Here is a 24908-nt window from a genome sequence, read left to right as displayed (position 1 = left end):
GTAATTTGTGGCTATTTACATGGAAAGCTTCCAATGTCTTTTCAAGTTCACGGGACCAAAAAAAAAAAAAGGCGCGGCTTTCCTTCCAAGGAAATACCTACTGCTTGCTGAACTGACCCAACAGCGTGCCTTCGGTAAACGGCTTTGTTAAGTGAATTGGCACCTTTCCGGAAGGGCGGGGATGCTGGGCCGCAAAGCATAAAGGGAATTGTAGTCTTCCGGGGCGCTCCCGTCTTAACGCCGCCCTGTGGTCTCCGGCAGAAAGAGCCAGAAGCTGAAAAGGGAGGGCGGAGAGCGGGCCGGCGGCGGCGCTCTGGGCGCGTTGCATCACGGGATTGGTAGTTCGCGGCCGCCCTCCGCCGCGCCCCAAGCGGGAGAACTGGACTACCACTCCCCATAGGCCACCCGCGCGGGGGCTGGGGAAGCCGTCAGGGCCTCGAACAAATCAAATCGAAGGAAAGAAACTGCCGGCTTTCAAAATCCTCCTCCTCCGCCATCATCCTCCGCCGTGCGGCGAGCAGGTGGTGTCGAGACGCGAGCGGGGAGAACCGTCAGGAGAACTGACGGACGGACGGGCGGGCTGGGCATCGGGACCGCAGGCCTCGGAGGCGGCGACGCCGACCTGCGCTGCCGGACCCTCGGTCAGTCCTCGCTCCGGCGGAGTACGCGCCTGCTCGGGTCTCCCCGCGCGGCGGCGCCGGCTGTTTACGGTAGAGTCGGGTCCCCTTCCTTTCCCGTCACCTGCCTGGGGTGGGGTGGGGTGGGGTGGGGTTGGCGCGTCCCTGGAACTGGACGTGGGAGGTGTGGGGCCTCCTGAGCGTGTTCTCCCCCGCGCCTTCCATGGCCTAGCGCGGAGGGGCTGGGAGTGAGGTGCTGGCCCCGCTCACGAGTGGGGAAACTGAGGCTTAGAGCGGGCGTCTGGCTCGCCTGGCCGCCCCGACGTTTCCTGTCAGCGTCGGTGTCACCTGGGGGCGGTGCGCGTCCTCCCGGGATCCCGGGCGGGGCTCCCGCGCCGCCCGCCTGTCACTCGCGGCCCGCGCTCGCCGCCTCCCCTAGACCCACGCCCGCCGCCGAGGGCCCGGGCCGGCTGAGTCCCCGCCGGCGCCTCGCGGGGGCGATGGATGTGCATCAAAAAACGTGTGCCGCCCCTTCCGAGAAGCGAGACGGCTGTTTGTATTTACTGTTTGTCTTGGCTCCTTGGACACATTAAGGCACCTCTCTGTGCTTCGGGTTCTTTCCCCGTGGATCGTGTGTGTGTGTGTGTGTGTGTGTGTGTGTGTGTACACACTAGACTGAATGGTGGGCTCTTCTCTGGCTGGTAAGGTCTGTGTGCCTGTTACCTTTGGAGGCCTCACCACCATTTTTCTAGCCTCAAATGGTTCCCTCCCAGAACTGCCAGAGGTGGTGGAGTTTCAGGCTGATTTTTATTCCGTTTCAAACCGCTGTTGGAGCACTTTCCAAATGCCACGCCGATAAGAGTGATCGTGTCAGATCACCCCTCTCCTCTGCTGGGACCCTTCCGGTGGCTCTCCTTGCCACTCAGAATAAAAGCCACAGTTCTTCTTCTTCTTCTTTTTTTTTTTTTACAAACCCTCGTGTCGAGGGCTGACTTTCAATAGATCTCAGCGAGGGAGCTGCTCTGCTACGTAGGAAACCCCGGCCCAGAAAAGCCACAGTTCTTAAAATGGCCTTTGCGACTTGGGCCGTGGTTCGTTTTCTCTCCTCGTTCTTACCTCCTTTCTCCCTGCTCTGCTCTCCAGCCCCGCTGGCCTTCTTGAAGTCCCCCCACAAGAGCAGTTGAATTTGCAAGAATTTTCTTCCTCCAAGTCTTTCCTAATAAGTTCTCTAACCATTCTACTTGAAATTGCGCAGGCACACACACACACACCCCAAAAAATTCTTTACCCGCCTCCTTTTCTGTTTGTTTTTCTTCAGATACTGAGTATCTTGTTTAAGATACTAAATATCTTGTTTAGAACATGTGTTTCAACAGTGCAGGGTTTTTGTTTCATCATTCACTGCCGGTACCTGGAACAGTGTCCAGCACACAGTAGTACTCATAAATGTTGAATGAATGAGTGACGGATGCCTCCTTACCCAGAAGAATAATTCATGCTTATTGATAAAAACAGACAGGCCCTGGCCGGGTAGCTCAGTTGGTTAGAGCAGTGGCCGGCAAACTCATTAGTCAACAGAGCCAAATACCAACAGTACAACGATTGACATTTCTTTTGAGAGCCAAATTTTTTAAACTTAAACTTCTTCTAACGCCACTTCTTCAAAATAGACTCGCCCAGGCCGTGGTATTTTGTGGAAGAGCCACACTCAAGGAGCCAAAGAGCCGCATGTGGCTTGTGAGCCGCAGTTTGCTGACCACGGGGTTAGAGCATCGTCCCAATACTCCACGGTTGTGGGTTCGATCTCCAGTCAGGGCACATAATAACAACCAGCCAATGAAGGCATAAATAAGTGAAATAATAAATCGATGTTTCTCTTTCCTTTCCTCTTCCTCAAAAAAAAATAAAAATAAAAATAAAGACAGACCAGGGTGAAAAGGGTTAAGATCAGGAGAAGGGGTGGGAAGCTGGCTGTTTAGGCCCAGAGGAAGCCTGGGGGAGTGAGAAGATGGGGAGCTGTCACAACTGTATCTGGAAGGTGAGTCGTTTCGGGGAGGAAGCCGTCCGGACGGAAGCGGTCTCTGTGGACATCTCTTAGTTCTGTCCCCCCATCAGTCTGCCTTCATCTCCCCTGATTACCTGCCATTTCCTCTTTGGAGAAATGGAGTGGTCCTTTCTGAGTCTGCTGGACTCCAGGCTGGTCGCTCCTTTTTCCAGCAACTCTGCCCCTGGTCTATTGTGATGGCGGCTCGGCTGTTGTGATGTAGAGACCTCTGGTGTCCTAGGAACCCCTGAGGTCTGACCCCCGTGGGCTGCCTAGTCTCCTGGCCAAGGTTGAAACCAGATGTGCAGTGGGCTGACCCCTGTGCCCCACCCCCAGAGTCATGCCAGCGTGGGTGGTGGGGCATTCTCCGGGATGGATGACCTGGATCCTGTAGCCTTCTATGTCCTGTTTGAGGAATGGGACCCTCAAACAGAAAGTAGCCAAGATGATCAGGCAGGTGTGTGCCTGGGGCAGACTCCTTACAGCCATGGGTCTGGGACTTAACTGCCTCTCACTGGGGCCCAGGAACTGGGCGACTCACAGGGCTTTGCTAGGTGTCCCAGCTGGGGCATTTGGTTCTCCCCAACCAGGAGACCCAGGAGTTCCCTCCCTCCCTCCCTCCCACCCTCCCTCCCCCCTTCCCTCCCTCTGTCTCTCTTATATATGTAGCATTTATTATTATTATTATTATTATTATTATTTTGGTTAATCCTCACATAAGAATGTATTTTCCCGTTTATTTATTTTAGGGAAGAAGTGGGGGGGCGCAGAGAGAGAGTGAGAAACATGGATGTGAGAGAGAGACATAGATTGGTTGCCCCCAAGAATGCGCCCAGACCAGAGCCTGGGGCCAGGAATCAAACCTGCCTTGACTGGGTACATGGCCTTGACTGGGAATCGAACCTGCAAACCTTCGGTGTGAGGGCCAATGACACTAACCATTGAGCACACCAGCACACACATTTTAATTTTTTAACAAAATATTTTTTGTTAAACTGATTTAAAGATTTCATTTGAAAGATTTTAAAACAAGTTATAAAATTTTGTTCCAAGTATTCAGGTACAGTTTTAAAATTATACAGAAACTCGAGTTTTACAATAACATTAGCTTTAGCAACAAATTACATTATAATGAAAATAATTACAAGGAGGGGTGAGGGGGCAGACTCTTTACAAGGAGTTGATGGAAGGAAACTTGACTTGGGGTGATGAACACACAGTACAGTGTACAGGTGATGTGTTGTAGAATTGTGCATCTGAAACCTGTATAATTTTGTTAAGCAGTGTCACCACAGTACATTAAATAAAAAGTAAAGAATAACAACAAAAAAAAGAAAATAATTACAAACATTAAATAGGAAAACATTCTCTCCATAACATGGGTCTCAGTTACCTTCTTGTTCATTGTAGCTATCATTACTTTAAAAATAGAGATAAAGTATGTTTGTTTGGGGTTTCCCCCCCAAAAAATACATACATGTTTATAGGGCATAGTAATGTCAGCCACCCGTCGCCACTGAAGAGGGCAATAAAATAGCATTCTTTGTCATCGTGTAAAAGAAAAATGCTTGGCTGCCATAAATGTGATGTTGCTTCTCAGCGGTCTGCCACCGACTAACCAGTGAACCTGATGTGGTTACTTTTGATTCTTGCATCATAGCCATTCTCCATCTTATTACAAAGTACCGTTCTCCCAAATTGGATTGTGTTCTACCATTTAAAGATTTTATTTAAAACACAAAACTAATCACGTCAGTGACACCCTACAGCACTCGTGTATACTTACGACGTGAATTGATTTGCTAGCGTAGCTTGCTTGTAAGTGGTTAGTGAGTGCATTTCTTGTGCAGAAGCAGCTCTTTGATGTTCTCTGGAATGAGCCTCCTCCTCTCAATGAAACTGGTCACCTCAGTTTGCAGGTTTCTGGGGGAGCCCACCAGTGTGTCCAGCATGGCCTCGGAAGACATTGCCAAGTTGGCAGAGACGCTAGCCAAAACCCAGGTGGCCGGGGGACAGCTGAGTTTCAAGGGCAAGAGCCTCAAACTCAACACTGCAGAAGACGGTGAGTTCCCGCGGGGGGCGGGGGGCTGACCCGGGGCGGAAAGGGAGTGTGGGAATAGTGCTCACTCTGCCTGGTTGTCGGGCTCCTTTAGCCGCATTGTCACACAGTTTGAAATGTGTGACTTGCCCTTGAGTATGCGCAGGCTTCCCCTGTCTCCATGTTTGCGGTGGGCATTCCTGCCATGACGGCTCAGGCTGGCAGGTGGGGAGAGCCCCTTTATCTCTTGGGGGGACAGAGGCAGTGAGAGACCACAGTTTGTGGCAGTCCCAAGGTATAGTTGCTAACTTCTTACTTCAGATCCACCCCCACCTTACCCCCATGATGCCAAGATGGTCTGGGAATACCTGTCACCTTCCCCAGAGCGGAGGCCCTCCCTCCTGGCGCTGCATTAAACCACAGTGTGGTCCCTCTCCGGAGGTCTGGTGGATGCAGCTGAATCTCCCCGAGGGAGGATGGCCGGCCCTGCCTGTGTGCAGGCGCGAGGATGGGAGAGAACTAGGAATCAGTGCAGACCCTGTCTTCCATCCCTGGCCAAGGCATGCCCGGCACTGACCGACCCTGAATCCCCTGGTGTCTGGAAGTGAAGGCACCTATGTTGTTACTTTTTTTTTTTAAGTATATTTTTATCACACCCGCTACCGGGGATGTGCCCGCAACCAACGTACATGCCCTTGACCGGAATCGAACCTGGGACCTTTCAGTTTGCAGGCCGACGCTCTATCCACTGAGCCAAACCGGTTTCGGCTATGTTGTTACTTTTGGCCCAACCAGGAAACGGGTCCGGAGTGTGGCAGGCTTGCCCCTCCGCCCTGTCAGACTGCTTTAGTCTTTGGGTGCTGGGAGCACGGTGCTGCACACTCCTACCGTGCTGCAGGCTCTTAGAATTTCCGGAGCTCCTCCTGTGCTTTTGTTCCTTTTGATTCTTGCATCACCCTGAGATACAAATGTTGCTATTTTATAAATAAGGAAAAAGGACTTCGGAAACTTAAGTAACTTGCCCAAGGTCGTACAGCTGGTAAGTAGAGCCAGGATGTTAAGAGAGGCCCGGCTGCACCCTGTTCCTCTGCTTCTCCGTGGACCTTCAGCTCAGTGCGGTCAGCGTGGATTTGCTATTAAACGCTATTCACTGAACACAGTGTCAGGCAGAGTCTTAAGTGCCTTACAAACAGCATCTCAGTTTATCCTCACAAAAGCCCTTGAAGTAGGTTTCATCTCCATTAAGGCTCAGGGAGGTGGTATGATTACCTGAGGGCACAGCTCTAAGTAGTGCAGCTGGATTAGAACTCAGGTTTCTGTGGCCCTAACATCTGTGCAGATAGCCCACCACTTCCCCAGCACAGGCTGGACACGCTCCTCCCAATTAGAAGGTCACTAAGGATGCCCAGCTTACAGCCCTCGCCTCCGAGGAGCTCATAACTTGGGACGGGAATGAGGTACTCAAGTAACGAACAGGAGGCAGGAGGTGAAATATACTCTGAGACCTGAATGGAAGGCGCGGGAAGCATGGAGGGGAAAGGGACCACTGAGTGCAGGAGGGTCCAGGAAGTCTCTGTGGATGAGGTGGTATTTGAACTGTCCTGGAAGGAAGATTTAAGGAGAGAGCACTGCAGGCTGGGAGAAACACGTGAGCTAGACACCGACGCTGAGACACACAGGCTGGGCTTGGAAGAAAAGTCAGAGTCCCACAGGGAGCCCAGGGCAGAGGCCCTTGAATGCTGTGCCGAGGAGCCTGGCAGCCTCATCTTGGACCCAGAAAGGGCTCCGTCTTGGCTGGGAGTGAGCCCGCGCAGACAGGGGTGGGCAAGGGCCTGTGCGAGGAGGCCATGTGCCTGATGATTATTAGGTCAGGCCCTTTTCTCCCCAGGAAGTCGTTCAAGGACCAACGAAAGGCCTTCCTGCTTTATGTGGCAGAGTGATTAAACCTGGAACTTGTTACTTTGTGAGGCTGAGAGAGAAATCCCTGCCACACAGCCACGTGACAGCTGGTTATTTAGGGATGGTTGGGGCCCATTTCTGGTCTGTTTTTAAGTTAGGTGTAACTCCATTTGGATCGGAAACCAAGTGAGGGGCAACTCACGTGCGACCCCCACCGCCTCCTGCCCCTGCTCTTCCCACGTTGGTGCATTTCCTTCCGAGGTCGGTCTGTGGAAAGCACAGCACCTACTTCTGTCCGTAGGTCGCTTGGGCAGCAGAGGCTGTCTTCCCTCGGGGCCCTGGCCGCTGCTGCCTTGCTTTCAAGGACTGCATGAGCATGCTGGACCCGGCCAGTCCCTGGGTGTTAAGGGGCGCTCCCCTATGGAACTGGTCATTCGGCCCTTGCACAGGCTGCTAGCTCCAGAGCAGTCACCCAGGAGAGGGGGGCAGGGAGGGGAGGGGTTACGGAGCTTCTCTGCTGGGGGGCTGCTTGAAGTCCATGGCTGTCCACAGAGACACGGGTAAAGCGGGGAGCATGTAGGTTCGGTTCTGGAAAAGCAGTCTGAAGAGCAGCCCTGCTGGTTTCCCTGACTCCCGAGCAATGTTGCTTCGTTCCTTGGAACGTCAGCTTCCTCTTTTATACATGGAGGCCCATACCTGTCCAGCCTCCCTGTCGAGAAGTGGAAAATGATGCTGAGTCATTCGTTTTCTAGCGGTGTGACCTTGGTAGGCATTTACTTCCCCTCTCTGTGTCTTAATATATCCACATAAAATAGATGTAACAGTAGCCACCTCATTAGGTGATGTGGGGAATGGAGGAGTCAGTGTGTGTAAAACGCACATGTTAGTGTGGTAAGTGCTTATCCGTAAGAGGTAGTGAGCAGAGGAGGTAGTGAGCAGAGGCAGAGCGAGCCCCTTTCCTCATGACCCAGTGGGAAGACGTGTTAACAAAGTCACCATAATGAGCAAGTTCATGTAGACGGGGTAACATTGTAGCAGGCTCCATAGGAGATGGGGCTGTGCTGCCTGTGAAGATTTGACCCTGTTGGGAGCTTAGCAAGGGCTTCTGAGGACGTGCAGCAGAGGGGAGACGGAGGGAGGCAGGGGTGTATGGAGGTCCCCAGCTTGGACAGCTCCGAAGGGACCCCCTTAGAGGTCGCAAGTTGAAACCTTTCTCAAGACCCTCTGTGGGCCTTAACCGGTTTGGCTCAGTGGATAGAGCGTTGGCCTGTGGACTGAAGGTTCCTAGGTTCGATTCCGGTCAAGGGCATGTACCTTGGTTGTGGGCACATCCCCAGTAGGGGGTGTGCAGGAGGCAGCTGGTCGATGTTTCTCTCTCATCGATGTTTCTAACTCTCTGTCCCTCTCTCTTCCTCTCTGTAAAAAAACAATAAAATGTTTTTATTTTTATTTTTTAAAAAGACCCTCTGTGGGCTTTGTAACCTGGAAGGTCAAGTTCAAACTTTTATCTCCCATATATATATCTCCCATCTGTTCTCCACTATTTGTTTCATGTAACTAGTGTGTTTTGTTCAGATTGTAAAGTTAATACATGCACATTATAGAATACAGAAACATTGGAAGAAGGATAAAAACTCTGTAACTTAATTATCACACAGCCCAGGGATATAACTACTGTTAATTTTTGTACATTTTTTTAGTCATTTGTTGCGCGTGTGTTTTTCCTAAACATAGCTAAGTTCCTTTTTCCTTTTTTAAAAAACAATTAGGATCATATTACAGATATTTTAAAAGCTACTTTATAACCTGAATCACTTATAATCCCACCACCTAGACATAACTGCTTTAACATTTGGTTTCTATCTTTCTGGACCTTGCTGTGTGAATGTGTATGTTTGTATGCTAAGATGCGCATACGAGAGAGAATACAAATAACATTTTTAAGGTGTTATCAGACCAAATACCATGGAATAACCTCATTTTTTACTTACCATCTAACATGAATATTTTCTAAGTCAGACGCCTGTGTCACCATTCATAATGACATTAGTGTAAGTGTACTCCAATGAATTAATCTATCAACCTATCTGCTGTTGATGGACATTTCGGTTGTGTGGAATTTTTCATCATCATAAAACAGCACAGTAATGAACACCCCAAACATGAACAATGGAACACTCGAAAGCCTTCGTGCCATTGTACCTGCTGGCCCTCTGACTTGGGTGCCGTTTTCCCACGTGGCCTGGTGCCCCCCCTGTCCTGGGAGGCTCCATGCACACCACCCACTAGGTGTCCCAAGCTCTTTCTTTGCCTCAAGCAGCCAGTTGGTCTTTCCCTTGCTCCCAGACCTTTTCACACATGTCTTGTTTTAACACTTGTTACAGAAAAATGGTCGGGGTAGCTGTGTCCCCTGCTAGACTGTGAGCCTGTGTGATGTTTGTGAGCCAGGGCCTGGCACATGGTAGGCAGATCATAGCTGTAGGGACTTGAGTGACAAGGTAGTGTCTGGGCTCTCTCCTGCCTCGGCTGTTTGTGATTCCAAAAGTCTAAGATTCTCTTCTTTGGTCTTGGGCAGCCAAGGATGTGATTAAAGAGATTGAAGACTTTGATGGCTTAGAGGCTCTGCGCCTGGAGGGCAACACGGTGGGCGTGGAGGCAGCCAGGGTGATCGCCAAGGCCTTGGAGAAGAAGTCGGAGTTGAAGGTGAGCCGCCCCAGGGGGACTAGCTGGGGATGAGCTTCCACTCACACGGCCACAGACCTTCTCAGGCCCACGACCAGCTCCTGCCTCTGGCTTCCCCAGGGCACTCGGCACTGGCCAGAGCCCTGCCCCTGCATGACGTGTCCATTCGGGTCCTCCAGCGGCGACACAGAGATGGTATTGGGAGTGTAGCGGGTTTATTGGGCTACACGTGTGAAGATAAAGGGGGAGGAGCAGAACTGGACAGGGCGAGCCTTCACCTGCACGGCAGCTCTGGCGCCTGTGAGGAGGGAAGGGCACAGAACCGGCTTGAGAACCTCCCTGCTCTCGCAAACGCTCAGCCTGCTCCAAGCAAAGGCTGCCCTGCCCTAGAGGGGAGTCTCGTGTTGGGCAGAAATGGCCCGGCCTTAGCTTGGATGCCTCGGCAGCCGGCTGACTGCCCTCCTCACAGCTGATTGGCGGCCTCTTATGGGCTAGATCCAAGGGGTGACCCTCCTAGTGCGTCCCAAAGTGGGTGCCACTGAAGGCCAGTACTTCAAGATGCTCTTTGGGGAAAGTGGTTACCACGTTCAAATCATCGGGAAGATGCCGCGTGCTCTTTTTGCCGGGATCGGCGTGTATGAGTGTAGTAAAGCCCCAAAGAGTCCGGAGGGAAAGGGCCCTGCTTTGCAGGCGGAACGGCTCTTAGTTCATACAAGGCTGGGCTCGTGCTGGCCTCCGCTGCACGGTCACTGAATCCTCACAGCCACCAGGCAATAAAGAGTGTCCATTCTGGAAGTCAGGGCAACGGAGGCTCCGGGGGCTGAGTAATGGCCGGGGAGCCTACTGCTGCTGAGTGGCTGAGTGCATTTCGCACTCGTGCGTCCAGTGCTCCTCCCTGGGCTTGGGGAAAGGAAGGCATGCAGGGCGGGGGCCACGAGAGAAGTGGAGTGGACTTGTCTAGGGAGGGCTGGGCTGGTTTATGAAGTGGCCCCTGGGGCTTGTTTGCTCAGGAAGGTCACGGCCGGGTGAGCAGCCGGGCAGTGCTTGTGTCTATTCCTCTGTCCGGGAGGCCCTTCTTTGAGCAGAAGCCAGACATTTTCCTACAGAAGAGTTTAGCCCTTCCCGTGGCCGGTGGCCTGGTCAGGAAGGGAACGGAGCAGATGCGGCCTGGGCCTGGGCCTGGGCCTGGGCCTGGAGGCTGCAGGAGCTGAGCTTTGGCTTCCAGCCCCAGCACCACCACCTCCTTGCGTGACGTGGCCTTGCACTAAGCTCAGTGAGCCTGGGCTCCTTCATGAAAAGCTTTTCCTCCCTGAGAGGTGGTTGTGATGGCCGGGTGCAGGCTCATGTCATGAGAGCTCGGCCAGGGGCAGCGCTGCGTGCGTCTTGTTCCCTGTGCAGACCCAGTGCCTGAGTCACCCCGCACAGCATCGCGGGCCTGCTTCTGTGCAGGAAGGAGCCCAGGGTTGCGGCAGGGGCGGGGGAGCTGCCCTTGATGCCCACTGTGCTCTGGGCACATGCTGATGGGAGGTGTTATCTCCCCTGTTGTGACACGTGCACAAGGTAGGTCATGACAGAGGAGAAAAGTGGGGCCCACAGTTACACATCTCAGGAATTGGAGCCCAGCTGTTAGCCCAGCCTCCTAACTGCTCTGCTGCCACTTGAGATTGTGAGGCCTGAAGCCTTTTTCCAAGTCAGAGATGGGGATTGTCGGGCCTGGGTTCTGATCCTGGGGCCCGTTAAGTCAGAATCAGAACCCAGGCCATGTCTCAGCATTCCCAGGTTTGGTCAGGAAAGGCCGGAGATGCCAGTGATATTTTAGATGGACACAGCGGCCAGAGTGGGAGGGGAGGGTTGTGCCCATGCATGGCGACTAAACGGCTGGCCAGCATAAGACCAGTGCTGTGGCCACCACTTCTGTGCCACTTACCTAGTATTTCCTCGAAATCAGCTCACTTTGAAGTAATTGAAAAGCACACCGATCCCTTCTGTAAATGGGGACGTGTTATTCTGTTCTGGGACACTTCACGCACACAGTCCACAGGTGTCCCAACCCACAAGGCCACCCAAAGGCCCTGAGCCTCAGGTTTCTCCTTTGCTCAGAAGGCAGACGATTGAGACGCGGGGAGGTGGGCAAGACCCGCCAGCCTCAAGGTGAGCTCGCCTCCTGAGGTGGCAGGAGGGCTGAAAAGAGACTTAAAAAGAGGAACTTCCTTGCTGCTGGATCCCCCATTGTTAACTTTTCTGTTCCTCCACCACCCAGTCATGTTCCACGTCGCTGCCCCCCAGCCCGTGTGGGAAACTGTATTAGAGAGGAGCACTTGGCCGTCCTGGTCCTGGTCCTGGTCCTGGTCCTGGTCCTGCCACTGCCCTGCCGTGGGGCCTGGAGCATCTCCTTTCTCTCACGCTGATGTCCCCCCCACCCCTCCCAGAAGCCAGAGGGTTGGGCAGATCGGGGGTTTTCCTAACCTTTCTGCTGAGCTCCCATGGCCCTTGCGGGTCTCCAGGTCCCACCAGCTTTGGCCAGAGCTGGTCCAACTTTTCGCTGACAAAGCCCAAATGAAGAAGTCTTGTAGTGCTTGGTAGTGTAAGTCCGCGAGGTGAGGTCTCAGCTAACTCTTCTTCCTCCTTTCAAAGCGATGCCACTGGAGCGACATGTTCACAGGGCGGCTGCGGTCTGAGATCCCACCAGCCCTGGTAAGTGAACGGGCCCGGCATCCCTCCCCTCTGGCACAGGACCCCTCGGCCGTTCCCAGGCCTTTCCCCTCTGGCACAGGACCCCTCGGCCGTTCCCAGGCCTTTCCCCTCTGGCACAGGACCCCTCGGCCGTTCCCAGGCCTTTCCCCTCTGGCACAGGACCCCTCGGCCATTCCCAGGCCTTTCCCCTCTGGCACAGGACCCCTCAGCCATTTCCAGGCCTTTCCCCTCTGGCACAGGACCCCTCGGCCATTCCCAGGCCTTTCCCCTCTGGCACAGGACCCCTCGGCCGTTCCCAGGCCTTTCCCCTCTGGCACAGGACCCCTCGGCCGTTCCCAGGCCTTTCCCCTCTGGCACAGGACCCCTCGGCCGTTCCCAGGCCTTTCCCCTCTGGCACAGGACCCCTCGGCCATTCCCAGGCCTTTCCCCTCTGGCACAGGACCCCTCGGCCATTCCCAGGCCTTTCCCCTCTGGCACAGGACCCCTCGGCCATTCCCAGGCCTTTCCCCTCTGGCACAGGACCCCTCGGCCATTCCCAGGCCTTTTTCTAACACCTTCTGGAGGCTCAGATATGTCCTGTGGGTGACTGAGATGCTGACACGGAAGGCAGGCGAGCACAGCATCTGCCCTGCGTGTAATACAGGGAAGGTGGAGCAGGCTCAGAGGGTTTGAGCAGCTCTGACTGCTTGAGGGTGAGAGGTCAATTGGGGCAGATTCCTAGGGCTGGGCCTCCTCCTGTGGGTGGGGCAGCCAGAGACCAGTTTAGGCATTGTCTCCCCTCCCCCATTCCCTGATCCTTGCCCAGCCTCATTCTGCCCCGGTCTTAGAGCCTCCTCTCCGCGCCCATTTCTCCTGGGGCACTGCAGGTACCCCATGGCTAGGAGTTCCCAGGATTGCTCGGCACCTTTTTGCCACATCTGGTCCTGGGCAGAGGCTTCGGTCTCCTCTCCTCCGTCTCCCAACACACAGCCTCCTCCTCGGGGCCCTCGATTGCTGTCTCCACTCCTGGTGGGCACTTGCCTCCAGCCTCCGTCTGCCCCTCACTCTGCCCTCCTCAGGTTTGGGGGCTGTTTCTTGCACATCCCTCTCCCACCTCAAAGCCCATTGCTCTCAGTCTCAAGTTCACAGCTCTTGGCCTGGCCTTCAAGGCTCTCGCCTGATCTGACGCCTCATTTTCTTTCTAGCAAAACCCGATTCCCTTCTAGCCTCAGCCTCTCTGGAATCTACCAGCTGTTGCCCCAGGCACACACGTGCTGCTTTGTGCTTATGTCTCTGCTCATGGTTTTACTGCTGCCTGGAACCTCGTGTTTGATTGGCTGATTCTCATCCAGACTGAGTTCAAATGTTACCTTCTACAGGGAGCCTTCCCTGACCACATGACATGCACCAAGCCCCACTCCCCAGCAGAATTGGGAGCCCTCTGCCGGTTCTCACCAGCCTGAGTGCCCCTGGCACAGAAGCAGCACCTGGTAGGACACTGACATGAGCTCCCTCTGTGCCCAGATCTCACTAGGGGAGGGACTCATCACCGCCGGGGCCCAGCTGGTGGAGTTGGACCTAAGTGACAATGCGTTCGGGCCTGATGGAGTGCGAGGCTTCGAGGCCCTGCTGAAGAGTTCCGCCTGCTTCACTCTGCACGAGCTCAAGCTCAACAACTGTGGCATGGGCATCGGTGGTGGCAAGGTGGGTGCAGGGGCCCCTCCTTCACTTCCCCGCTGTCCTTCACTCTCCCTCCCTGCCCAGTCCCCTACCACACTTGCCTCCGCCTGCAGTGTGTGCCCTGGCCACCCACCATCTGGGTTGGTTGGCCTGTTTTTCTCTTCAAAGGAGAAAGGCCTGAAAGGTGGCAGCCTGTGGCCAGTGGGGAGAGGAGATGGAGTTCATGAGGGTGGGGTTGCCAAGCAACCATCCCAGTTCTTGTGTTGCTTGGCAACACAGGCAGTATTGCATACGTGCTCTGACTTGCTGGCTCTTCAAAACGCAGGGCTTTGGGTGTCCCTAGGCCTGCTGTGCCCTCAGAACAGTTGGCAGAGCCTCGTGAGGCCTGGCTGTGCATGTGGGGAAGGAGCCCAGAAAGAGACGGCGCAACTCGCCTTTGTTCCTGGGGGCCCCGATGCTCCCCCATCCGGCTGGTCAGCCCGCTGGTCCGTGTAGAAAGGCTCCTCTTTTCTTCTAGAACCTGCCCAGAGGGAGGAGGCTGTGTAGTCTCTTCTGGCTCCTTTCTGGCTCCTTTAGGCCCAGGTTCTAGAAGGACTAAGTGCCTCCCCTCACGTTCTGACCTAAAGTAGAACAGGGCTGGGATGCAGGAATGGACCGCGGTCGGGACCCCTTCCCTTTGAGGTTGTGTTATGTGCATAACCTTAACTCTCCTACCCACAGTGACAGGTGGGTGATGCTGTCCCCACCTTCTCAGATGAGTAGACCTGGGCTTAGAGATCTTGGGCCGAGTGCACCAGGTAATGTGGGATTTGAATGTTCATCCAGTGGCCCTGTCAGAGCAGCAGGAAGACCTGTGTGATGCGTGCAGTGCTCCAGGCTGAGGACCAGAGCGGCCTCCCCTGCCGAGGGTGCCTGTTGCCCTGCCCCCTGGGAGGGGGAGCAAGGGCCACGCTCCCCTGCTGTCCCGGCCAGCCCTCCCCCCAGCCTGATTGGGAAATAAGTTTGGGATGCGTTACGACCTAAATAGATTTGAGTCAGCACAGAAATCAGGCCCAACCCTGCCTAGAGTGTGATGTATTGGGGGAGCCAGACTCATCCGTGTAAAATGCTTCCATTTTCCACCCCTCACCTCACTCTGCTCAGGGAACTGAGGCTGAGAAGCTGCTCCAGGCACCACCCCAAGGACAGGAGAGACTGGGGTTCGGTTTTTGCTCCCAGCAGCGGAGACCCTGCTTTGTGTGGCTGCCTGGACACTGGCGTGTCTCAGACGGGCTCAGTGGGGCCGTGGTCTCCTTGGCCGGCTCCCCTTAGATCTTGGGGAGCATGGAAGAGACACTGGAAGATTTGGGTCCTGTCCAGAGTCTGCCACTTGCTTAGCAACCATAAGAACGTTTCTGTCCTTCCCTGAGCCTGAGTCGCTTCAGCTGGAAAGGGACTCCTGATGGTCCCCGCCTGAGAGAGGGCTTGTGACAGACAGTAAAGTGGGTTAATTGTGAAACCCCTTCCCTGGACCTGGCTTCAAGTTGGCCACTTGGGGTTGGTCTCTCCCTTCCCTCTGGGCCTTGGTCACCCATCTCTACCATGAGGCTAAACCCCCAGGGTGGTGGGACCCGCACATGAAGCAATAGATGTAAAAGCTCTTTGTAAATTATAGGGTGCTGGGCACATGTGAGAGGTGACCCTTCAGTTTTTGAGCAGTTCTTCTTTTTAAAACATTTTGAGAGAGAGAGAGAAAATTGATTTGTTCCACTTATTTATGCATTCGTTGGTTGTCTCTTGAATGTGCCCCGACCGGGGATTGAACCTGCAAACCTTGGTGTTTTGAGACGATGCTCCAGCCAACTGAGCTACCCGGCCAGGGCTTGAGCAGTTCTTTGTCCCTGTATCCACCACCAGTGGGTGGCATGGACATTGAAGACCCATTCAGTGACATTGCTGCCCTACTGGGAGAAGGGCCTCCTGCCTAGGCCTGGGCCTCTTACCTTTTCCCCACAGATCCTGGCGGCAGCTCTGACTGAATGTCACCGAAAGTCCAGTGCCCAAGGCAAGCCGCTGGCCCTGAAGGTCTTCGTGGCTGGCAGGAACCGTCTCGAGAACGACGGAGCCACTGCCTTGGCAGAAGCTTTTGGGGTGAGTGGGTTCCGCATGTCCTGGGGGTACCTCCCAGCTCTGGGACAGAGCTGAGACCTAAGCAAGGCGCTTCCCCGCCCGATCCTGCTAGCTCGTCCTACGGGGGCAGGTTCCTGTGTGTGTGCCTGAAAGTTGCACACACTCCACCCAGGTGAGCTGGCAGTGGCCCCGGGAGTGCTGCCCGAGAAGATGGTGAGGCTGCTCTGAGAGTCGGGGGCGTCTGCCAGGCGCAGGAGCAGGCGTGGTGATGCTGGAGCGGTGGGGTCAGCGTCTCTGGCCTCTAATGGGCAGGGCACAGACTGGCCCTTGAGACAGGGAGGTGGGAAGGAGCGGTGGCCCAGGTGCCCCACCTCCTCCCACAGGACACTGCTGAGTCCCTGGTGGTGAGCTCCGTGAGAGGAACAGACCTGCCTCCAGGGGGTCTGTGTCCCTCCTCTTAATTTAAACGTTTTCTTTGGCCAAGAATATTCTCGCAGCATTAATGGTACTGAGGCCAGAATAGTGTCCCCCACAGTCCTGCCCTGAGGGGTCTCCCTGCCGAAGCTCGCTGCCTCCAGTCAGAGTGGACGTGGCAGGGGAGCAGGGCCTGTGTCTGACTGGACCCCTGGCTGCCGGGGAGCCTTCCCCTCTGGAGTGGAGGAGCAGGTTACCATCCTCGCAAAGGATGGCGCCTTCTCTGCACCCCCCCCTCAGCCGCCGTCCTCCGTGCTGGGAGCGGGTACATGGGGGGGGTTCTGGGCTGTCATCAGGTGTCCTCCGGGCCCTGTTACGGGGTTCTTAACCCGGCCAATGGGATCCCACTAGCCTGGATACAGCAGGGAGCCTTAGCACATGGATGGGGGAAATCACATGATTTCATCATTAACATGGCTAAAGTATGACCTCACTTCAGTCAGGAATGTAAGTGGATGGTGAACACCATGACAGCGGAAGGACGGGGCTCTGGGGCACAGAGGGAGAGCACTGGACTGTGCTGGGGGACCCAGGAAACCTTCCTGGGGAGGAGGCATCAGAATGAGAGCTGTAGAATGCATAATGGTCAACCTACCAAGAAAATACCAACCAATAAGGAGACAAGAGTGTTCTGGCAGGGAGAATGGAGTGTCAAAAGGTTTGGTTACAAAAGGGCCAGGTGCATTAGGGGAGACCCTCCTAACCCCCAAAGAGGGCGTGGCACGTGGGATACAAGTAGGGCAGGAGGGCCCAAGAAAGAAAGGCCCAGTGGGGCTGCATTATGCACAGAAGGGCCATGGTTGACTGCCGAGCTGGAGTCCAAGGTTCTCACAGTGTGGAGGACATCTTACTAAGAAACTTGTGTTAGAGCTGTGTGACCCTGGGCAAGTCACTTAACCTCTCTGATCCCTAGTCTTCTCTGTTTGTGGTGATCCTGATCCCAGGTAGGTCTCCCTCATGAGCTTGTGGAGAGGCTCAAATGCAGCCATGTCCAAAAGCACGCTTTGAGGTCTGATCTGCCCAGAACATTCCCATCAGCTCCTCCCCATGTCTGTAGTGCGGCCCTCCCGCCTGCTGGTTGTCACTGGCATGGGCCTGCAGCTGGCGCTCAGAGGCCCACCTCTCTGCTCTCCTTCCTGCCCCTCGAAGGTCATAGGGACTCTGAAGGAGGTCCACATGCCCCAGAATGGGATCAATCACCCTGGCATCACTGCCCTGGCCCAGGCTTTCGCCATCAACCCCCTGCTGCGGGTCATCAACCTGAACGACAACACCTTCACTGAGAAGGGCGCTGTGGCCATGGCCAAGGTGAGGCGGGGGACGCGGGGGTGACGTTGGCTCGGGGCCTGGGTGAGGCCTGCATCCTCACCCTGGCCCTCACTTCCTCCTGCAGACCCTGAAGGCCTTGCGGCAGGTGGAGGTGATCAACTTCGGAGACTGCCTGGTGCGCTCCAAGGGCGCTGTGGCCATTGCAGACGCCGTCCGCGGGGGCCTGCCCAAGCTGAAGGTGCTCCAGGGTCAGGGTTTCCCCCACTTGGTCAGGGGATGGCAGAGGGTCTGGCACGTGGCAGAGGCACGTGGGCCTGGGTTCTCCTGCATCCTCCCTTGTGCCAGTGCCTTCTCCCCTTTGGGCCACAGTTTCTTCTTTAAAAAACAAACAAACAAAAAACATTTTTATTGAGTTCAGAGAGGAAGGGAGAGGGAGAGAGAGACAGAAACATCCATAATGAGAGACAGTCATCGATTGGCTGCCTCCTGCATGCCCCCCACTGGGGATCATGCCTACAACCCATGACCACCTGGTTCATCGGTTAACTCTCAACCATTGAGCCACGCAGGCTGGGCAGTTTCTTAATTGTTAAAATGAGGTCATAGTTGACTGTATATAAACATCCTGGGTGCGTGGCACATCACTGGGTACGTGGCATTTCTGTTGGTGGTGGTCTGGCCATCTGGGGACGGAGCCTCCCCTCCTCCCCTGGGGAAATGGAGGCTTCCGAGTGGGACCTGGTTCTCTGGCCCACGTTTCTGCCGGCCACCACCCCTTCCTCTTATTTTTAGGAGCTGAACTTGTCGTTCTGTGAAATCAAGAGAGATGCTGCTCTGTCTGTGGCTGAGGCTGTGGCAGACAAGGCCGAGCTGGAGAAACTGGACCTCAATGGTAAATAGTGGCGGTGGCCTCAGCACAGGGCTGCGGTGGGTCTGACCCTGACCCTGACCCTGGTTTCCCCCTCTCCCCCCGAGCAGGCAACGCCCTGGGAGAAGAAGGCTGTGAGCAGCTCCAGGAGGTTCTGGACAGCTTCCACATGGCCCAGGTGCTGGCGTCCCTCAGGTGCGGCTCTGGGCGCGTAGGGACTCCTTCCTTTTATCCATTCCATGAACATTGGCTGAGGCTCTGGTAGTGCCAGGTGCTGTGCTAGGGTTAGGGATGTGAAAATACAACAGTGAAGGTGCCACTTCATTCTAGTGGGGCAGGGGGTCCAGGATAGTCACGTTATTATTACACGTTCAGCAGAGGAAGAAAGGAGGGCTGGGGGAATGTCCCCTTTAGAGCAGGGCGCTGGGGAAAGCTCTGAAGGGATGACGGCTGGTCTGATGCTCACGGATAAGGCAGGGCAGCCAGCATGAGGCCGGGGTGGCGACTAGAAAGGGAGGGACTGATGCAGGAGGGTGGGGGTTCTGGGTTTGCAGAGCCCACTGGAGGCGTGGGGGGCGTCCTCCTCCAGTAGATTGCACCCTCTCCCTCCGCCCCTGTAACCTCCAAGTTGGTTTCATTCACTGTCATCCTCAGTCACTGCTAGAGCTCTGCTGCTGCTAGAACGTGGGGACTCGATGGGCTCAAGGCTCAGGGTCCAGGGGAAACAGAACAGCTGTCCTTGGGGCAGGACTCTCCCCCCCCCCATCAGCCCTCCCCCAGCTGGGGCTTCTTATGGTCAGCAAGATATAGGTGGCACGGCCCTGGGCATCTCAGCCTGGGCAGTGTTCCTGCCAGACCCTGGGCCCCTGAGACCGTTCTCTTCCTCCCCTGTGTTCCCCCAGTGGGTCTGGGGGCTCTTTTGACAGCGACGAGATCTGATTCTCAGCATGGGCTTCCCTGGGTGCTGAGCTATGAGTGACGGCTCCCTGGTGACCCACTTGCCCGCCCTGAGAGCAGCTGCGCAGCTGGGGTCTGTGGGTTCAAAGCCAGGCCTCAGAGCCAACATGGGCCATGGGCTGGGAGGGTCTGCTTTAGCCAACTCCCGTCTGCAGTGATGATGAGGGTGAAGATGAGGATGAGGAGGACGAGGAGGAAGAGGAAGGAGAAGAAGAGGAGGAGGATGAAGATGAAGAGGAGGAGGAAGAAGAGGAAGAGGAGGAGGAGGAGGAAGAGCCACAGCAGGAAGGGCAAGGAGAGGAGTCATCCACACCGTCAAGGAAGATCCTGGACCCTAACAGTGGGGTGAGTTCCTCATCATTTGCCAGGATCAGAGCCCGGGCCCCTGACCGTGAAATCCTGAGACAGCTTCTCGGGGCCACAGGGCAGGCGCGGAATCCACTTGAACACAGAGGCTGTGAACTATTTTTGCTATGTTTGTATTGAGCCCAGTATAGATGTGTCTACTTAGAAATTACAGCATATGTAATGTTGCTATGCTATGTATAAGACATACATAAATATTTCTAAAAGAATAAGAATAGAGAGAATTTTCCCACCCATCAGTGGGTTATCTTGGTGACCTGGGGGGACAGCCCCATCCCATAGGCTGGCCAGGACATGACCCAGCGGGGCACGTGGTGCCGTCCTTGGCCAGGAGGCTGGTGGAGCCAGGGCTGCCATGTCCTGATTCACTGATCCTGTTCCCTCATAGGTTCCCCAGTAAAGCTTCTGGAGAACTTTGGGTTGGACAAGGATCCCCTACTCTTGTTGAATTTGGCGTTCCTAGTTTTATGGAAGCATTTCAGCCAGCACGCGGCAGTTTTAGTTTTTCTCTGGGCACCGCTGGTGCTCACTAGCAGTGCTTATTCGGGCCAGGCTCCATCCAGTTCTGGTGGGTCCACGTTAGGGCCCACATGCCTCTTGAGTCATTTCTGGGGCATGTCATGTCATGGCGAGGACCCACTTGGTCTTGAAAGGCTCTTGGAATCCGAGGGAGGTGGCTTGTCCCCAGCTCAGAGGCTTGAGTGCTGGGAGCCAGTGTCTGGGCTCTGCCCTTTGGGGAAGTGCACATGAGTGGTAGGAAGAATTCCAGACTCTGAGCCGTGATTGGCTCATGTTCTGGGTGAGGACTCTGGGTTCAGACCTTACAGTGCTGCCTGTGCCACCCATCCAGGACCCAGCTCCCGTGCTGTCCTCCCCGCCTCCCGCTGATGTCTCCACCTTCCTGGCCTTCCCCTCCCCTGAGAAGCTGCTGCGCCTGGGGCCCAAGAGCTCCGTGCTGATAGCCCAACAGGTGAGAGTGCCGGGCCTGCCGAGCAGAGCTGCCAGAGAGAAGGGACGAGCTGAGCGCGGGACTGGGCGGGGCGGATGACAGCGGGAAGGGGCTGCCAGGGTTCCTTTTGTACGTAAATATGTAAATGAGTGTGGCAATATGTAAATGAGTGTGGCAATATGTAAATGAGTGTGGCGTTGTTATAAGGCAGAATGCAGACGGGCGGGCCTGCCGCACTTCAGGCGACTGTAATTAAGGAGTGTGTTCTCTTACACACACCTAGCCCTAGGCTTCCCTCTGCATGTTCTGTACGACCAGCTGCTTCTAGAACAATCTGCTGCCCAGGACTCCTGTGGCCATCCATCTCATGTGTATTGCTGGCAGGCTGCCCTTGCTCTGGCCTCACTTGCTGGCTGGTTAGTGGGTTCGGTCGTTCATTCATTCTTTCCCTCATTCATTCTGAGGTGATTATCAAGCACCTCCTGTCTGCTGGGCACTGTTCTGATACCTGGGCATGGTTTTATTTAACACTCTTGGCAACTAGAAATAGAGACCTGTTACTCTTACTGTACAGATGAAAAAACTGAGGCTCAAAGAGGGTGAGTGATAAATACCGTTAAAGGGGCTCACTCGCTCTAGCTGGTGTGGCTCAGTGGATAGAGCATCGGCCTGCCGACTGAAGGGTCCTGGGTTTGATTCTGGTCAAGGGCACATGCCCCAGTAGAGGGTGTGCAGGAGGCAGCCGATCAGTGATTATCATTGATGTTTCTATCTCTCTCCCTTCCTCTCTGAAATCAATAAAAATATATATTTTTTTAAATGGGCTGGCTCACAGCTGGCTTGGCTGATTTCCTTGTTTTATTGTTTTTGTTTTGTTTGTTCATGATAAGTGAGATTATATAATGTAAACCTGTTTGTGGCCCACCTTTTCATCGGCTACGGTTCCCCGTTTTCCTGTCAGTAAAACTCTCCTGTGCCCTTTGCCCGGTGAGCAGATGGAGCAGTTAGGCAGTCCCCGGTTTCTGGACGTTGGCGTTGTTTCTACTTTTCTCGTTATCAGTACAGTTTAGGTCACTTCGTTGTGTGGGTATGTTGTCTGCACCGGGGATTGTTAGGTTAGATCATGAGAAGGGGATCAGTCACAGGGTGACGGTTGCTGCTTCACTCACTCACTCTGTGTCTGGCCCACCTGCCTGGGCCAGGTCCACGCCAGGCTCTGCGGGGACCGTGTGGGCCAGGCAGGACCTGGGGCCCTGGCCCCTTGCTGACCAGCCACTGTCTCTGTGTCCTCAGACTGACACCTCTGACCCAGAGAAGGTGGTCTCCGCCTTCCTGAAGGTGTCCTCTGTGTTCAAGGATGAAGCCGCCGTGAGGACGGCAGTCCAGGACGCAGTAGGTAACGTGGGGTGTGGGACCCGGGTGGCCCTGCCTCTTTGCTGCTCCAGGCAGGGGGCATTCCCAGTGACTTGGATACCCCTCCAGCACTAACTGCTCTCGGCCCCTCCCACCTGTTCCTCTTGGGTTCTCGCTGGAGGCGCTTCTCTCTGGTTTTTGTAAATGGGGAGACAGAGGCCTTTCCCAGGTCAGCTCAGCTCTATGTATTTAGGACTCAGGCCGGGACAGCCGCACAGAAGACCAGCTGGCCACAGCCCAGGACCCTGGGGTCGCACTGCTCTAGGAGGGGGGTGTGAGGACAGAGCCTTTGCGCACGTGTCCTCTCCACCTGCAGGTTCCCCTGCTTCCTTCATATCTTTCCCAGGCTTCCTGGGACCTCTGGTCCCCCTCCCCCAAGCCCTGTCATGAGTTCCCTCTCCCACCTGGTTCTGTTACCTCCATCAACCTCCCACCTTGTCAGCGAGTGTCTGGGGTGGTCCAGGTCCTGTTAGGCAGACGAGAGGAAGGGCCTGCATGTGAGGGGCACAGAACGCGGAAAGGGCAGCATTGAGGCAGGAGGGTGGGTGAGAGCCAGGTGGGAGTCTCCAGGTCTCCTCCCTGAGAGCCCAGCCCCGTTGGTGAGGACAAGTTACCCAAATGGTTTCCCTGAGCAGCCCAGCACAGACGCGAGTGGCCACGGCGATCTCTGCAGGCCCTCGGCCACTCTCGTCCCATCTCCCTGTCCATCTCCCTCGCCTCCACAAAGTGGCCGAACCCTTACTTCACCTCCACCCTAGCGGTGCGAGTCCCCGAGCCCATTTCACGTGAGGGGCCAGGACAGGGAAGGGCCACGATGTCACAGCCGGTAGAGCTAGCCCTTCCCGGTGCCGGCTGTCCCCTCGCAGGACTGGCTTGGGAAAGGGCTGATGCCCTTGGGCCCGTGGCCAGGCCTTTGCTGCAGTGGGCGCTCTGCCCACGCTGCTTCTGCCTTGCAGACGCCCTGATGAAGAAGGCCTTCAGCTCATCCTCCTTCAACCCCAATGCCTTCCTCACCAGGCTCCTCATCCACATGGGTCTGCTCAAGGTGCGCTGGAAGGAGCGGTGGGAGGGGCGGAGGGGGTGTCCCACGGGAGTCCTGCAGGGGCCTGCCCCCCACACCGTCCCGGGCTTGTCTCTGCTTCAGCACCTTGGCCGTGGGGCTCTGAGCGGCACTGGGTGGTGGAGACAGAGCTCACCTGCTGCTCCGTGTGTTCCCCTTACAGAGTGAAGACAAGGTCAAGGCCATTGCCAACCTGTACGGTCCCCTGATGGCACTGAACCACATGGTGCAACAGGACTACTTCCCCAAGGCCCTCGCTCCCCTGCTGCAGGCATTTATGACCAAGTGAGTGTGTCCACGGCGGCGCCTGCGCTCTGCCGAGGCTTCCCTGGGCTGCCACTCGGCTTGTGAGAGGCCCTCGTGCCTCCAGGCTCTTGGCATTCATGTTTGGGTCTCGCTTCTCCTGTGTGACCACCACTCCTGAGGCCTCCTCCCTGGGCCCAGCTGAGGACACAGGACTCAGGGACAAAGCCTCTCCTTGGAGAGACTGAGGACGTAGCGCCCCGTTTTCCAGAGGGGAACCCAGTCAGTCAGGAGCTTGCCCACACCCGCGCTCGGCGACGTCCCTCCAGCAGTTCTGTGTCCACTCCCACAGCAGCCTAGGCCACCGGCTGTGAAAACCTTGGCCTTGGCCTGGAGGATCCTGGGGCTGGTGGGTGCTGGCCAGTCAAGTAATGAAGAGCCTCCGGGTCCTGTTGGGGCCCACTATGAAGAGGGGGGAGGTTGTCCCCTGTCCTCATGGAGGCCTCAGTCCTCAGTCTCCCCCTATGACCGACCAAGGTTGTCTCCAAGGGCTCTGACCAGCCACACTGCCAGTGAATCCAGTGCCTTGGGGGAAAGGGGTGGGCAGGGGTGGGATAGGGGGGCCAGTGCATCGGCCACCCCCACCCGCCTGTGCATCTCCTTTGAAAAGTCGCCATGAACTGAATCCGGGTGGATGGGGTTCCGGGTGGGAGTGAGTGAGACGAGGCTGGGGAGGTAAGTACAGCTTATTGTAGTATCACGGGCCTTGAGGTCTGAAGCAGCGGGGCATCAAGCAAGGATCTTAAAAAGCAGTGACACCAGCAGATAAGCCCCACTGGCCGCAGTGGAGAGAGGGACTGGGGGAGACTGAGGAGACGGGACAACCGAGGGCTGTGCGCCGCGTCCTAACACCGGCCACGTGGCCGCTGAGGCGGCTCAGGAACACTGCGTTCCACAGACTTAGTGAGAACGTGGCAGGGCAAAATACATCGATAGTTCTCCTATTTCATTCATCTCACAGTAATTATATATTGAAAGGATAATATTTTGCATCCACTGGGCTAAATAAAATATATTATGAAAATTGAAAAAAGAAAAGTCCTTGTGAAAATTAGCAGAGTGGAGTCAGGCACATTTCTAGCCACAGAAATGGCCCCACGCTCTGCTGCCACCTGAGCTCCCGACCCACAGGTGCCTTTCCCCGCAGGCCCAACGGCGCCCTGGAGGCCTGCTCCTTCGCACGCCACAACCTGCTGCAGACGCTGTACAAGGTCTAGACCTGGACACGAGGCGGCCTCTCCTCGACCCTCAGCCTGGACCAGTGACTTGGGAAGGGACTCGGATGAAGGACTCTGGCCAGAGGCAGGGAGGGTCTTTGTTGCGTGTGTCGTGCTGGTCCCGAGTATGTGTGTCGGTGTGGTATGCGTGCCAGTGTGTGCTTCCTGTCGGGATTTGGGTTTTTAACGTCTCCCTGCTGGGCTGGCCCTGGTCCACTGGAGGGGAGCTGGCCCAGGAGAAAGGGCTGTGAGCTGCGAGCTGCTCTGCCATTAAATTCACCGCCATCTGA

At 55.6% G+C, this 24908-nt stretch overlaps 1 protein-coding gene across 5 annotated transcripts; it reads left to right on the top strand.

Annotated features, from left to right (window-relative positions):
- Positions 1-321: 321 nt before the first annotated feature.
- On the top strand, positions 322-24908 carry RANGAP1 (Ran GTPase activating protein 1). 5 transcript variants are annotated; one of them, XM_054719568.1, is made up of 16 exons: positions 322-513; positions 4574-4723; positions 9174-9301; positions 11915-11974; positions 13478-13657; positions 15629-15763; positions 17366-17524; positions 17610-17723; positions 18278-18377; positions 18464-18548; positions 19466-19655; positions 20527-20646; positions 21919-22021; positions 22995-23083; positions 23262-23383; positions 24549-24908. In XM_054719568.1, exons 2-16 carry the CDS (start codon positions 4612-4614, stop codon positions 24616-24618), a joined length of 1767 nt encoding a protein of 588 aa, XP_054575543.1. In that variant the 5' UTR covers positions 322-513; positions 4574-4611; the 3' UTR covers positions 24619-24908. The 5 variants fall into 5 exon arrangements, with proteins under 5 accessions (XP_054575543.1, XP_054575542.1, XP_008142801.1 ...); XM_054719567.1 differs by having other exon boundaries at positions 322-641; XM_008144579.3 differs by having other exon boundaries at positions 322-710.

This window comes from Eptesicus fuscus, chromosome 7 (genome assembly GCF_027574615.1).
Source record: "Eptesicus fuscus isolate TK198812 chromosome 7, DD_ASM_mEF_20220401, whole genome shotgun sequence".
Taxonomy (NCBI): Eukaryota; Metazoa; Chordata; class Mammalia; order Chiroptera; family Vespertilionidae; genus Eptesicus; species Eptesicus fuscus.
This window is presented reverse-complemented; position numbering and strand designations above follow the sequence as displayed.

Bases quoted from the DNA above. Each gene is read 5' to 3' on its own strand.
- RANGAP1 (XM_028149928.2), top strand. From the start codon at position 2,962: ATGTGCAGTGGGCTGACCCCTGTGCCCCACCCCCAGAGTCATGCCAGC. The intron at 15,764-17,365 runs GTGAGTGGGTTC...TGCCCCTCGAAG, and splicing joins CCTTGGCAGAAGCTTTTGGG to GTCATAGGGACTCTGAAGGA. The intron at 18,378-18,463 runs GTAAATAGTGGC...CCCCCCGAGCAG, and splicing joins GGAGAAACTGGACCTCAATG to GCAACGCCCTGGGAGAAGAA.